Source organism: Bombina bombina, chromosome 2, assembly GCF_027579735.1.
Source record: "Bombina bombina isolate aBomBom1 chromosome 2, aBomBom1.pri, whole genome shotgun sequence".
Taxonomy (NCBI): Eukaryota; Metazoa; Chordata; class Amphibia; order Anura; family Bombinatoridae; genus Bombina; species Bombina bombina.
The window spans coordinates 432,066,234-432,081,798 of NC_069500.1; the positions used below are offsets into that span (position 1 = coordinate 432,066,234).

The window sequence follows — 15,565 nt, forward strand, 5'->3', positions numbered from 1 at the left end:
GCTCTGGAAATGTGCTTGCGACTTACCTAGGTATCTCTTTTTAAAAAAAAAAAAATCTCTTTTAATAGTAGAAGTAAATTGGAAACAGTTTTCTTTCATGATCTAGAAAGAGCATGCAATTTTAATAACTTTCCAATTTACTTCTTATATTTAATATGCTTCAATGTCTTGATATCCACAATTGAAAAGCATATCCAGATAGGCTCAGTAGCTCCTGATTGGTGGCTGAACATAGATGCGTGTCATTGGCTCACCCATGTACATATGCTATTTATTCAACAAAGGATACCGTAAGAATGAAGTATATTCTATAATAAAAGTAATTTGGAATGTTGTTTAAAATTTCTCTATCTAAATCATGAAAGAAAATCTTGGGTTTCGTGTGCCTAGAACAGGCTGAATCCCACCACTGCTTGTAGCCCTAGTAAGACAAAAGACGGAGGACCAAATTTAAGTACGTATAGTTGATATTGTGGATTATCTGGAGCTGAAATGATAACTTAGTGAAAAAATGAACATAAATTGAAAATGTTTTTCTACTGACTTTTTTTTTTTTAATCTACGCAGCACCTCAAAATGTAATTGTATATTATTAATAGTTATACAACAATAGTATATACTGTACATCATAAAACTATAGCTGTAAATTTAGTTGATGCGTCGTCCTTGGCCATCAAATGGTTAACTGACTGAGTCGCTACTGTTTTCCAGCCCTGATAGGTCGTTCACATGACATAACATCAGAACGTTACGTGATCTGACATAACACCGTGTGCGCATGCGCAGTATTGTGTTTTCAAAGACCTTTACAGCTCGTCGAAGAGGCGCATATTGACAGCGTCATGAGCCGACTAAGCGTGATGGCTGCGCTCATGACTAGGGCGTGTGGGGCTCACAAGTAAGAAGAATATGTTCAGTAATCGCTGTTTAGTTTCAGACAAATAAAATGACAGGCAATGTAATGTAAATACGGAAACCTGGGCAGATATTCACAATAACAACATGTTAAGCTGTGGTGTGCAAGTGTACCCATCTCTCCTAGTGTTTAAGGGTCGTAGATTATTTGAGATTCCTAGTTCATAGCATAACACAAAAATATTGGCAGAGAAACAAAATGACTGCAATATATGATATGGTTCCTTTCTCTTTTTACATTTTCTTAAGGAGGATTATTTCACATAACATATTCATTGTAATGTATTTATCATTATTTTGAGAACCAGACAGTATTTGAATTCGATATTTTGAACGGAATAAACCACAATATTTTGTTCTAGATTAGTACAAAATATTAGCTGGGAAAATCTAAAAAAAAAATTAAAAATTCAAATATAAGTTATTGAAGCAATAACAGTTCTTTTGCACTTTGAAATATCAAATAATCATATATTTGAAAAAAAATCTCTGAAAACTATGTAGTTGATCAGTTGTAGTTTTTTTTTCCAAGACTGTATTTCTTTAACTTTTGTTTAATAGTTTAAATGTGATAGAACCATATTATGTGATATGACAAATGTAGACGTCTTGGAAATTACCCTGGATGATCATACTGGAAGATATCTGCGCATGATTTTGATATTTTTATAGTCAGATTTTACTGATCTATAGTGTGATTTGGAGAACAAACCTTATATATATATATATATATATATATATATATATATACTGTGTCACTGACTCAGAGCTATGTATTTTAGCTTATTAGAATGTGTCTTAATATTACCTATATATTTTTTTTCCCTCTATAGGTTCCTGAGCAATAATACTTTCCCACTCTGTGGCATTCATGTTCGGAGTCTCCGTACAAGTAAGTCCTTTTCCAGAGCTAGTAGATTTTGTTGATAATTTTTTCATCTTCATATTCATTTGAGATATACCTACAAAATATTTAAAGCAAATTATATATATATATATATTTCTGCCTGTCAAAATGTATTTGTCAAATCTAACAGTTATTTTTAGTAGCAAGTTAAAAATATTCCATTACTGTTTCCACCTTTTTTTGCTGAACTTGCTAAAAAAAAAATTCTCACATTAAATGGATATTAAACATTATGATATTGAACTTTGCAATATACTTTCATTATTTATTTACATCCCTATTTCCTGTTATTTTTCTTTGAAAGTTATTTTTTTAATTTCACTGTCTATAAAACTAAGCTTTGTTTGCACACTCTTATATTGCTTGTTTTATTTTTGTCACTAACTGTCCTCAGCAGGAGAGAGAGAAAGAACCTAAGTTCAAACATGGTGGCACCCTTTACTTTATGGAAATTAAACTTTTAGACGTATTTCTTCAATATTTAAATAACCTAATTGTAAAAAAATACATCTACATATTATTCTGAGGCTAAATTTTCTTTTGAATACAGTGTTCTGTCTAGCATTTATTGTCGTCGCTAGTACTCATCCACCTTTAGAGCAATCTGGGGGCTCCCACCCCAACGATCGGGCCTGTATAGTGACAGGCATTGCCGGGGCTTCCCGGTGACGTCACGCGCAATGACTTGATGATGTCACATGCAACTCTATTTAAAATTTACAATACAAAATATAGGGAAAGGTGGCCTGCTGCTTAGAAGCCTCTCAGGCATCTAAGCAGCTACAGACCCCCAAGACCCACCTTTGGAAAGGTAATCGCCTAAACTTTCCAATGGTATAAGGGGGATCTGGGGGGAATCACTTTTTTTTTTTTAAATAGTAAAAAACAGAAAAAAACGAAATCCAGCTTTTTACCCAAAGCGGTTAAAGGAACAATAAAGTAAAAAATTAACTTTCATGATTTAGATAAAGCATGCAATTTTAAACATCTTTCCAATTTATTTCTGTTATCAAATTTGCTTTGTTCTCTTGGTATCTTTTATTGAAGAGGAAAAAGTAGGTAGGATCATGAGCTCAGGTGTGTGCACGTTTCTTTAGTACTCTATGGTAGCAGTGTTTGCAACATTGTAATACAAAGCTACAAATAATGTTGCAAACACTGCTGCCATAGAGTACTAAAGACACGTGCACACTCCTGAGCTCTTATAAACCTATCTAGTTTTGCTCTTCAATAAAAGATACCAAGAGAACAAAGCAAATTTGATAACAGAAGTAAATTGTAAAGTTGTTTAAAATGTAATGCTCTGTTTGAATAATGAAAGTTTTAATTTTGACTTTACTGTCCCTTTTAATATCACTTTAATATGATTCTACCATATTGTTAATAACCCTAAGTATTTTATTTCAGGAACAAGTAAACCTTTTTCCTGTATGTTCTATTCTTATATAGTGCTTTGTTCAGCTTATCTTTTCTGTCTTCCTACAGATGCAAGAACACTCCATGCTGCATCCACTAGTCTGGCTGTGAAATTTCGGCCTCTCTATGTCTTGGTGGGAACTGGTGGAGGTTACATAGGCTACAGACAGTATGAAAGTTACAAGGATCACCGCCTGGAGAATTTAGGCATTGAGTTTCCACGGAAAGTAGCATACTCCTGGGAGGTAGGAGCTTATCTGTTCCCTAATGTTCCTTTCCTATAGCTTCAGTTTACTGGTCAGACATGATTTGTCTCACTACATGTGATATTGCAGACACAAAATGCTTTATTTGAAATATAAGAAAACATTTGTCTACAGAAGAGACAATGTCAATGAAAATAAATACAATTTAAAGGAACATTGTTGTTGGAAATGACACAGGTCTGTATTGATAGCGTAGTTATTCTGATAAGCCATACCCATAAAACAATACTTGGCAAACAGTTAAGCTACAGTACAAAGTTTTTATAAATTGCTAAAACAACCTGAAATATTATTGTCCGTTACCAGCACTGTGTTGGTACAACAAAAGAGCAAGGTAAGCTTTTTCAACTTTTCTAGCATATTTGTTTTACAAGGGAAAAACTGACCTATCACTGTAGATCTTTGTTCTGACCACATTGTTCCTTAATAACCTTGCTTTGGATGATTTTAGGTGCAGCTAAAAGCTTTACTACTTGGGTTACTGAGTTCTATGCAGAAATCATTTACTTCTTTAAAAGGGTGAACTGAACAGTGGTTTCTGCAAAGAGTTTGTTAAAGGGATACTAAATAAAAAAAATAATAATTCTTACATGATTCATATAGAGCATGCAATTTTAAGCAACTTTCTAATTTACTCCTATTATAAATTTGTCTTTGTTCTCTTGCTATCTTTTTATTTAAAAAGCAGGAATTTAAAGCTTAGGAACCGGCCCATTTTAAGCTCATCACCCTGGATAGCACTTGCTTTTATTGGTGGCTACATTTAGCCACCAATAAGCAAGCGTAGCCCAAATTCTGAACCAAAGATGGTCCGCTTTACATTCCTGCTTTTTAAACTATTAACACTATTTTAAAAAAAGTTTCCAATTTACTTCTATTATCAAATTTGCTTTGTTCCAATGATATTCTGTGTTGAACAGATACCTAGGTAGGCATCTGGAGCAGTACATGGCACATGGGAATAGTGCTGCCATCTAGTGCTCTTACAAATGGATAACATTCTTGCAAAACTGTTGCCATATAGTACTCTAGAAATGGGCAGGTTCATAAGCTTATGATTCTACTTTTCAACAAATGATACCAAGAGAACGCAGACAAATTGATACTAGAAGTAAATTAGAAAGTTGTTTAAAATCACATGCTCTATCTGAATTATGAAAGAAAACATTTTGGGTTTCATATCCCTTTAATTTGGCTTTGAGCCCTCAGTTGGTTTTACCTTATGTATCTAATTCTTAGAGGAAAAGCTAAAGTTTTCAATATCCATCCGACACATTTTTGGATTCTGTTTTTATTTACATTGTGATAGGGGACATCTAATTTTCTTGGTACAAAAAAAAGGATTTGAAGTCTGAGTGTCCTGACACTTAAAGTGATGGTAAATTTTCCCAAACTGCTAAACATATTTGGAAAGGTCTTCTCCTAACTAGCATATCGATATGCTTATTTATTACCCAAGTCATCTGTACACTAAATAAATCTTTTTATTCATGATGCTATATTACGTCATTAAATGCAGCCTCTCTTCAATTTTTCATGTGGGTTATTTGAGTGGCAGCTCTTCTAGCCAATCAGAGCGTCGCCATGCGCCCCATGTTAATTGATCACAGCACGCTCCCGTGCTTGGAACTCTGCGGTCAACTTGAAATGCGCAACTCCTTACGCTATTTGCTCAACTGCTTCAGTTGCGCAAATAGCGCAAGGAGTTGCGCATGCGCATTTCAAGTTGATCGCAGAGTTCCAAGTTTGGGAGCGTGCTGTGATTAATTAACATGGGGCGCATGGTGATGCTCTGATTGGCTAGAAGAGCTGCCACTGAAATAACCTAAATCAAAAATTGGAGAGAGAGGCTGCATTCAATGATGTAATGTAGCATGAATGAAAATATTTATTTAGTGTACAGATGACTTGGGTAATAAATAAGCATATCGATATGCTAGTTAGGAGAAGACCTTTCCAAATATGTTTAGCAGTTTGGGAAAATTTTACCATCACTTTAAGAATAAAGGGCAAAGCAACAATTTGGACTTTTATTCCTATGTGTTAAAGGGACATAACCCCCCCAATTTTTCTTTCATGATTCAGATAACATACAATTTTAAACAACTTTCAAATGTACTTCTATTAAGTTTTCTTGTTGGATATGTTCTGGAGTGTGCACGTGCCTGCAGCACCAGATGGCAGCACTATTTCCTATCATGTAGTGCCCCATACATGTGCACGTTACCTATCTAGATAGCTCTTCAACAAATAATAATATGAGTACAAAGCAAATTGATAATAGAGAATACAATTTAAAAAAAGTTTCCAATTCACTTCTATCTTAAAGAGAGAGTCTACTCCAGAATATTATTTAAAAAGATAGATGATCCCTTAATTACCCAGTTTTGCATAACAAACACGATTATATTAAAATACTTTTTACCTCTGCGATTACCTTGTATCTAAGCCTCTGCAGACTGCCCCCTTATTTCAGTTGTTTTGACAGACTTGCATTTTAGCCAATCAGTGCTGACTCATAGGTAACTCCACAGGAGTGAGCACAATGTTATCGATATTTAACACGTGAACTAGTGTTGTTTAGTTGTGAAAACTGTAAAAATGCACTGAGATAAGAGGCGGCTTTCAAGAGCTTAGAAATTAGCATATGAGCTTACCAAGGTTTAGCTTTCAACCAAGAATACCAAAAGAACAAAGCAAATTTGATGATAAAAGTAAATTGGAAAGTTGTTTAAAATTGCATGCCCTATATGAAAGTTGAATTTTGACTAGACAGTCCCTTTAATCATGACAGGAAAATTTTGGGTTTCATGTCCCTTTTTATAAGTATTGAACAGTGATCTAAAATATTAAAGGGACACTCAAGTCAAAATTAATCTTTCATGATTTAGATAGAACACGCAGTTTTAAACAACTTTCCAATTTATATTTACACTTTTTGAGTCACCAGCTCCTACTGAGCATGTGCAAGAATACACAGAATATATGTATATGCATTTGTGATTGGCTGAAGGCTGTCGCATGATACAGTAGGAGTCGAAATAGACATAACTGAAATCTGTCAGAAAAAAATCTACTTATTTGAAGTTTAGACTAATGCTATTGCATTGTCTTTATCATGCATTTGTTGATTATGCAAATCTACTGTATTTACTTGTCCTTTAAGCACTCAGTGTAGCTTGTTCACGGGTTAATATTTAGTCTATTAGGCTCACAGGTTTGTTCGGTGATAAACTGCACTAGAATTTTGAGAATGTGGGGCCGATTTATCAATGTCTGTCCGATATGATACATTGTAGCGTATCATGTCCGACAGTCATCGCTGAATGCCAACAGCATATGCTGTCAGCATTTAACATTGCACAAGCACTTCACTAGTACTGCTTGTGCAATGCCGCCCCCTGCAGATTCGCGACCAATCGGCCACTAGCAGGGGTATCAATCAGCCCGGCCGTATAGGATCGGGTGGATTGCAGACCGCAGCCTCAAAGGCGGCGGAACAGTTATGGAGCAGCGTAAACAGGGGAATCAGGGGCCATTCAGAGCTTGATAATTCGGCCCCTAGGTGTGTATAATGACGCTGTTGAACATATCGGTCACAATCTTAACTTGCTCAGGACAAGCCACTGACTTTGTTTTAGCACATTATGGCCATTTGAATTAGTGATCAGTAGATGAACTGTAACTGCTATAATGTTGGCTATACTGTCTGTATTTGATACATATACATTTACTCGCAGATTGGGGGTGTATTACATTGAAACCATAGCCTTTCTTTGTTTAATTGTGGTACTTTTTGCAGAATTCCATTGTTTATTTTGGTTTTAAACTTTGCTAATTTGATTTGACCTTGTAAGATTCGCCTTAGAACAGTTTTTAAGCATTAAACAAATATAAAATGCGGGTTTCTTAATCTAGGATTTTTAAAACTATGACTTTTGATTGTTCCTCAGTTCTCATACAAATGTTCTTTAGTTGACAGTAATGTGCCTGAACACATTTATATATAATATACTCCGAATGTTACCCTGATAAGATGTTTTACAAAGGAAAGTAAAACATTGCAGTAAACATTATTATTTATTTTGTCTGCCTGTGCTTTCAAAGTCTTTGAAATAAAATGTTCTACCACTCTTCCCAGACTGGAGTGCATACCATACTTAAGCACTAAATACATTTCATGCACCTCCCTGTAATTATAGCTGGCACTATTTTGGAACCTAGGTTTCACTGCAGGTATATGAAGGAGAGTGGCTGCACGTGTGCAAACACGTTGGTCCTCGAGTGCAATGAAATCTAGCGTTCATCAAGACGGTCGGTATCCATGGATAGAGGGAGGCAACAAATAGCTCCGATACAATGCTTACAAAATGCATCTGGTCTTTAAAGTGAAGGTAATGTTTGACGAATCAGTGCCCGGTTTTTAATAATCCTATTAAAAACGGGCACTTTAATTCATCAAACTTTACATTGCACTTGTTTTGTTCAAATACTTACCTTTTAATCCTGACAGCCGCTGCAGCGCTTCCTCTGCCCGTCACAAGGCCTCCTTGCGGGTCCAAAATGACGAATTTGGCTTCCTCCAATCACGGCATTGCCTCAGGCCATGATTCCCCCAGGGGGGAAAGCCGTGATTGGAGGAAGCCGGATTTGTCATTTCTGGCATATGAAGAGGCCTCCAATGGCCGGGGGAATTGCCGGAGCGGCTGTCAGGATTAAAAGGTAAGTATTTGAACAAAACAAGTGAAATGTAAAGTTTGATGAATTAAAGTGCCCCTGTTTTTAATAGGATTATTAAAAAAACGGGCACTGATTCATCAAACATTACCTTCACTTTAATGTCACTATACTCTAGTTTATCTGCACCAGGATTGCCTAGAGTACAATGGAAGCTTGCTACTTTTAATTCTTGTTCCTGAAGCCTGCATTACTAACTTATGTATTACTTATGTTGAAAATACGTATTACTATTAGTCACATTTGAAACAATATCTCTACAAACACTGCAGCACACGCTCTGCAAGAATCACATGTGCTGCTGCTGAATGCATCACAGTGAGTGTGTGCTGCAGATGTGATTCCTCTAAGCACTGAAGCAAATACATAATAGAACAATATGCGTGCGTCATGTGACTGGTGTACCTGTGTGTAACGCACGTCACAATATGGGGGCATGCATACACACAAAGAGCACAGGTAAACCATTGTTATTGAAAACACTTTTTTTTGAACAATTTGGGGTAAGATGACAAGTTGGCATAGACATTCATGCTAACTTGATTTTGATAGATTAGAAGGAGCAAGATTTAAGGATTTTAAGCATGTGTTTAGTGTCCCTTTAAGCACTTGTATGAATTTTAGTGACCATACATCAGATCTGTGTAGACGTTTGATAATACCAGTGTTAAACTTTAAATAGTGTGTGTGTGTGTGCTATGGTTGTCTCACAAATAATAAAACATTTTTGGTTCTAAATATATAGATTTTATTTTTACTCCATAAATGACTACTGTTTTCTTGTGGTTGCTGGTTTAGTTATTTTTTACAAGCTGTATTAGTAACTGAAATTTTACTACATTTATGTGTTGATGGAATTTGTCTAAAACATACTTATTACCAATGTGATGTTTTTTGATCAAGGCATAAGCAGATAAAACCTATTTTCAATTATTGCCAACAGTTTGAATGTTTTGTGTATTGGAGAGAAATTTGTTGCCCTTGATAATGGTTTGGGTTGTGTTAATTGATTGACAGAGGTAGTTTTGCTTTACTTCTGTATTAACTAGTGAGATAACCTACTACAACAGTGGCAAACTTATTTGAGAGTGTGCCTGAAATAGTGATAATATACTATAAAATTCTGTCTTTGGCAGTATGGCAATAACCCAAGGACAAGCAATGCATGCCACATGCCAAAATTGTTTCGGCATGTCACACTTGGAAAGAGTGCCAAGGTGTGACCCAGGTGTTTCTGTTTAGGTTGATTGGACTTATTTTTTTTAAAAAAAAAAAAATTCTTCTTAGTGGCATTTGCTTTTATCAGCTTCATATCTGCGATTAGCATCAACAAGAACTGAACTCCAAGAGCTGCTGTCCATGGTGTATTCTAGCAAGACATTTTCATGTGTTTTTACCAATACCATGTTACAAGTATATTGTGCAAGTTTTGTAACGGCTATATGCGTGGTTTTATATTAATGTCATGGCGCTTTAGCCATCAGTGTGGTCCTGAAGCAGGTAACAGACACTGCGTGAGACAGAAATAGGAGGAGCAAAAGCCAGAGATGTGCTTTTCCTTCAGCACAGCAGATTAGTCTGTCGTCACATCCTCCACTAGTGCAGGAGGCAGGAGAGACCAGCGGGCCTCAGCTCTGATGATGTTAAAGTTACAGGGCGATCAACTCGCTCCGGATCTGCACCTGAGGAGATGGTGAGATGCCGGAAACCTGCAACGCATCCTCCCTCCTGCTGTAACCTGCACAAAGTGAAACTTCATGTCTGCAGGGGACACACTGCCAACACCAACAGCTGGGTTAGGGAGGACCAAGCAGATCCATCAGAACCAGCAAACAGTGAGAATATCACTAACAGACGGACGCGTTTCAGGTACCCTTAGAATGCAGGTCAAACCTGCCTGGGGAAGGGCAGTGAGAGCAATTGCTAAGCCTTTGTTTGGCCTAATTAGCTGAAAGCTTCTTATGTATTCATCTGGAGAAGGGGAAGGAGGGGGAGAATGGTGTGACTGTTCAAGCAACCACATAGAAAAGAAGCTGGCTCAGCATGTGTTGTGTGAATGAAGCACCGGGGCTGAGAGGAATGTGTCTCTGGAAGGGATGGATGAGGAGAGAGGCAGCTAGGCAGGGATTGGTCGTTAGCTGTCTGCAGTGAGGTGGGGGAGCAGGAGGTGGCCCTGGATACTGGGTACATTCTGTTTTGTTTGCTACTGGTGCTGGAGAAAAAACTCTAGCTAAAGATTTCTGCTTTGTGGTGAGTTCTACAAATGAGCTGCTTATTTGTTGTGTATCTAAACTATGTTTTAGAATCGGGTTTCTTAAGTCATCTCTGAAAACCAACTCTTCACACCCAGAATAGGGACGAGGTTGGGGGAAGGGGTTTGTAGCATCTTTCCTGTAGCAGTGTTCATCTGTTGTCTCGTTGTGTCTCTTACAATCATTACTAGCTGTCTCTCTAACTGCACAGAAAGAGCAGATCTATATTTACTTACTCATCATTACAAAGGATGAATGACAGCTATAAAGTAATGTGGAAATCACGTTAAATGTTTTTTTAGATTGTTAAAGATGTTTTTAATCAAGTATTTTGTTTCACCACTTTAGTCGTTGCCAAATAGTGTATATCTTTTTTTTTTTTCTCATTTTGTCTTCTGTTTCAGTTAATATCCTTGATTTTTTTATTTTTATTGATAGTGTGATTTTATATTTAAAAGTAGTAGCTACCTTGACTTGACCATATTGAAACCTGTGACCAGTTATTAGAGTCTGATTCTTCTGTGGTGATGTTAGGACAACAACAGTGGAGAGGTCTAGTTCTTAATGCAGCATTTGCATAATGAGCTATAAATAGTGTGCAAAGAAGTCCCTTTTAGTGATATGAAAATACTGCTGTAGTTTTAATAGTGAAGGGAAACTTATTCTTCTTAATCATCTGATCTTTTAGTGATAAACTAGCTGGAAATTATAGTTGGTCTCATATCAGTGACTTGTAAATGACTAAACGTGTCCTGATCCAAGTGCAGGTTGATTACATGGAAGTTTAAGGGAATCAGCTGCTGTGTACAGACTAAGCAGGAAAACATTAAATTGTTGGCACTGGTTGGTTGTGTCTTCTCTGTACATTATTATCCTTAGAGTGGGTTTCCCAGTCTCTAACTTGCCTCCTACTTACTGTGATGTACTGCTGATCAGATCTGAGTGTGTGCCAGGTCGCTTGCATTCAGTCCAGAATTCCCTACGCAAACACAGTCTCTTTACACAATACTCTGCATGTGTTGGCCGTGTACTTAGGACTCTCAACTGTTCTCAGTCTGATTTGAGTGGGAGCCAAGTCTTGCGCATGGTGCCAAGGCTTATTCCTCATCATCTGACACTTGTATCTGATCCCACAGGTTACAGTTCCCACAGCTGGCACTCAGACGGAGGTTGGGGCAGCTGACCTGTATGTCTAGGTCCGCTCTGAAACTGCGCTCTTGGCCTCTCACAATCCTTTACTACCTCCTACCGTTCGCTGCACTTAAACCATTGGCAAGAGTAGGATGGCGCCCTACCAGCAGAGTAAGTGTCCTTCCTCATTCCCTCTTTGTGTGATGGTAACAGGAGTGATTTGATTAACAGAAACTGGTCATGTGTCATAAATTACTTGAAATTCATTGTAAAGCGCTTACTGTAAGGGTGAGCGGTTGGTGGTAGGGCAATCCCTAGGTAAGCGGGCGGTTATTACCAGACTGCTGTCAGCTTTTTGTTATTGGGGAAAACAAAAACCTTAAGCTATTCTTTGTCTGGATTCTACTTTTTAACATTATCGCAATAAAAAGAGAGAAAACACTCTTGCTATCTATATGTTGAGGGAACATACATGAAATGTACTGTAGATTTCCCCCCCCCCTTGTCATAGCTCATAAGATAAGTTAATAACCACACCTTGAATTTTTTTTATAAAAAATGCTGTTTTAAGTCTTTATAACAGAGCAGTAAACAACCTTAAAGGGACATGAAACCCAAAAATGTTTCTATCATGATTCAGATAGAGAATATAATTTTTAAACAACTTTCCAATTTACTTCTATTATATAATTTTGCTTCATTCTCTTGGTATCCTTTGTTGGAAAACCAGCAATGCACTTTTGGGAGCTATCTGAATACACTGAGTGGGCCAATAAGATGAGATATATATGTGCAGCACCAATCAGTAGCTCCTGATTCTACCTAGGTATCGTTTTCAACAAAGGATATCAAGAGAACAAAACAAATTGGATAACAAAAGTAAATTGCAAAGTTATTTAAAATCACATGCTCTATCTGAATCATGAAAGAAAAAAAATTGGGTTTCAGTCTTATTCCTTGTACATTGGATAATACTTTTGTGGTAGTTTCCAGTCGAACCCCTAGTCATAGTGGAACACACAGATGTGCCATAGAATCCAGTTTGGAAACAATGGTCCGTTTTTATTTTGAGACTATGTTCTACAATACAACTGATTTTCTGCAGTGAAGTGTAGACTCTAGACACACAGGCCTATATATGTGCGTGTTAAACCTGCCAATAGCCATTTTAAAACACAATTTTCTGGTTATTTAACTTCCACCATGTTAAATGTAATTCTTCTGTTTCTGCCCACCCCTTGCACTATGTAGCCTCAAGCTCTCCTTTCTTTGCCCTTAAAGGGACACTGAACCCAAATTTTTTCTTTCGTGATTCAGATAGGGCATGTAATTTTAAGCAACTTTCTAATTTACTCCTATTATCAAATTTTCTTCATTCTCTTGGTATCTTTATTTGAAATGCAAGAATTTAAAGAGACAGTATACACTCATTTTCATATATCTGCATGTAATAGACATTACTACAAAGAATAAGATGCACAGATACCGATATAAAAATCCAGTATAAAACTGTTTAAAAACGTACTTGGAAGCTGTCAGTTTAGCTCTGTTGAAAAGGTAGCTGGAAAGCCCACTGCAAGTGGCAAATAAGACCCCCCCCCCCCCCCCTTTGCATATGAAAAGACCCTTTACACAAACAGGAGCAAGCTGGAGAAGGTAGCTGACAGTATTCACATAAAACTTTGGGGCTTGGTTAGGAGTCTGAAAATCAGAGCAATGTTATTTAAAAATAAGCAAAACTATACATTTATTTAAAAAAACAACTTTATAGGCTATATAAATAGATCTACAAAACATTTATGCAAAGAAAAAATTAGTGTATAATGTCCCTTTAAGTTTAGATGCCGGCCCATTTTTGGTAAACAACCTGGGTTGTCCTTGCTGATTGGTGGATAAATTCACCCACCAATAAAAAAAGTGTTGTCCAGAGTTCTAAACCAAAAAAAAACTTAGATGCCCTTTTCATATAAAGATAGCAAAAGAACGAAGAAAAATTGATAATAGGAGTAAATTAGAAAGTTGCTTAAAATTGCATGCTCTACATTAATCACAAAAGAAACAATTTGGATTCAGTGTCCCTTTAACTCTTGGTTTTTGCTATGTTTAACTTGCAAGAACCACTAGGTTTATGGCAGTATATAAACTAGTTAAGCCTATGTTTTTTTTTATATCCCCCCTCTTTCTATAGAGCACAGATAAAAAGTGGGATGTTATTTCTATGTAGTCAGGTTTCTAGTTTTTCCTCCCCAGTGACATTACTTTTCAGTAGCACGGTTTGAGTCCTCCTTTCCTCCATTTTACTTTATTTTTTTTTCTCCTAAGCGCAGACTGTTTTAGGGCAGGCATGGTTAAAACCCAAAATTTGTTGAAAAGCATACTAAAGTATGCTTAGCAGTGCACTACTAGGAGCTAGCTGCTGATTGGTGGAAACATACATTCCTCCTGCCATTCGCTCATTCAATTTGGTCAGCTAGCTCCTAGTAGAGCATTTCTGCTCCTATAGCAGAGGATACAAAGAGAATGAAGTAAACTGGAAAAGCATATACAATTGTATGCCCTATCTGAATTGTGAAAGAAAAATGATGGGTTTCATGCCCCTTTAATCACTTCCCTTGTGACATGGACACATTTTTACAAATAAAAAGTAGTAGCTTTATTCATCACCGGAACAACTATTTCTTAAAGGGATATTAAAGTCCAAATTAAACTTTCATGATTCAGATAGGGCATGTAATTTTAAACGACTTTCTAATTTACTTTTATCATCAAACCTAGGTAGGCTTATATGCTAATTTCTAAGCCCTTGAAAGCCACTTCCTGCATTTGACAGTTTTTCACAGCTAGAGGTTGTTAGTTCATGTGTTTCATATAGATAATATTGTGCTCATGTACGTGAAGTTATTTAGGAGTCAGCACTAGTTGCCTGAAATGCAAGTTTGTCAAAAGATCTGAGATAAGGAGGCGGAAGCTTAGATACAAGGAAATGACTGAGGTAAAAAGTGTATTTCTATAACCATGTTAGTTATGCCAAAATGGGGAATGGTAAATAAAGGGATTATCTATCTTTTTAAACAATACCATTTTTGGTGTTTACTATCCCTTTAATAAAATAAATTACACGGATATATTTTAAACACCCCCTTTTTTACTGGGCTTGTAAAATCTCAGGAGTCACGGAGCTGAGCCATTACTTATAGTTTTGTTCATATTCTGCTCATATATACAAACAGATTTATCTGGGTTCTGAAAAAAATTGGTCTCTCTGTATTCTTGATGCTTCATACATTTTTCAACTCATTTGGATGCAACAAAGAAGAAAATGTGCTTTGGTTTCCCTTTATGCCATAGTCCAGGGCTCGACAAACCTGGGAGCCCCTGGTTCCTAACTTTTTGGGTTATTCTCCAAAGAACTATATACAAATACCACTTTCTGGCTCCTAAATATTCTTACTGGCTCCTAAATTTTAAACACATTTGTTGACACCTGCTATAGTCTATAAAATGGAAGCTATAGTCCTGTGTTTTCCATGGCAGGGGGAGTCTAGAGGTAGGAGCCACCTGGGTTAGTGCTGCCCTGCACTAGATGATCCCTGCTTGCTTACAAGGCTTATTCATGTAGATTGACAGATTGCACTGACTCCTAACTGAGGACAATGTTTCTCAGAATCACGTTTACATTCCTATTTATCAGTAAAAATCTCACTGTAGCCGTTATTGCAAAGTTTATTTTCATGTCCCTTTCAGTTGGAAATCTGCATACAAAATTGTTGTAAATGTGTTTGTAATGCCAGGCCATACCCCTTCAACAGTTGTTTGAGTGCCTTTATCTGCTCTCTTGTGGCTACTTATGGGGCAGATGTACAGTAAATAAGCTACATACTGTAACAAATTACTGGGTGAACTGTTGCACTATCAAGATTCTGAATTCAACAGAATGTATT

At 36.7% G+C, this 15,565-nt stretch overlaps 1 protein-coding gene across 4 annotated transcripts in view; it reads left to right on the forward strand.

Annotated features, from left to right (window-relative positions):
* Window positions 1-616: 616 nt before the first annotated feature.
* The window catches only part of LOC128649001 (phosphatidylserine decarboxylase proenzyme, mitochondrial), a 30,206-nt gene continuing 15,257 nt past the window's right edge, over window positions 617-15,565 (forward strand). Inside the window, exons 1-3 of one of the 4 annotated variants that reach the window (XM_053702016.1) lie at window positions 617-898; window positions 1,749-1,807; window positions 3,308-3,483. In XM_053702016.1, the coding sequence (XP_053557991.1) occupies window positions 843-898; window positions 1,749-1,807; window positions 3,308-3,483 (291 nt within the window). In that variant the 5' untranslated portion in view covers window positions 617-842. Of the gene's footprint in view, window positions 899-1,748; window positions 1,808-3,307; window positions 3,484-9,855; window positions 10,111-10,366; window positions 10,492-11,629; window positions 11,796-15,565 lie in introns of those variants that run through there. The other 3 variants (XM_053702019.1, XM_053702015.1, XM_053702018.1) reach the window with 3 other exon arrangements.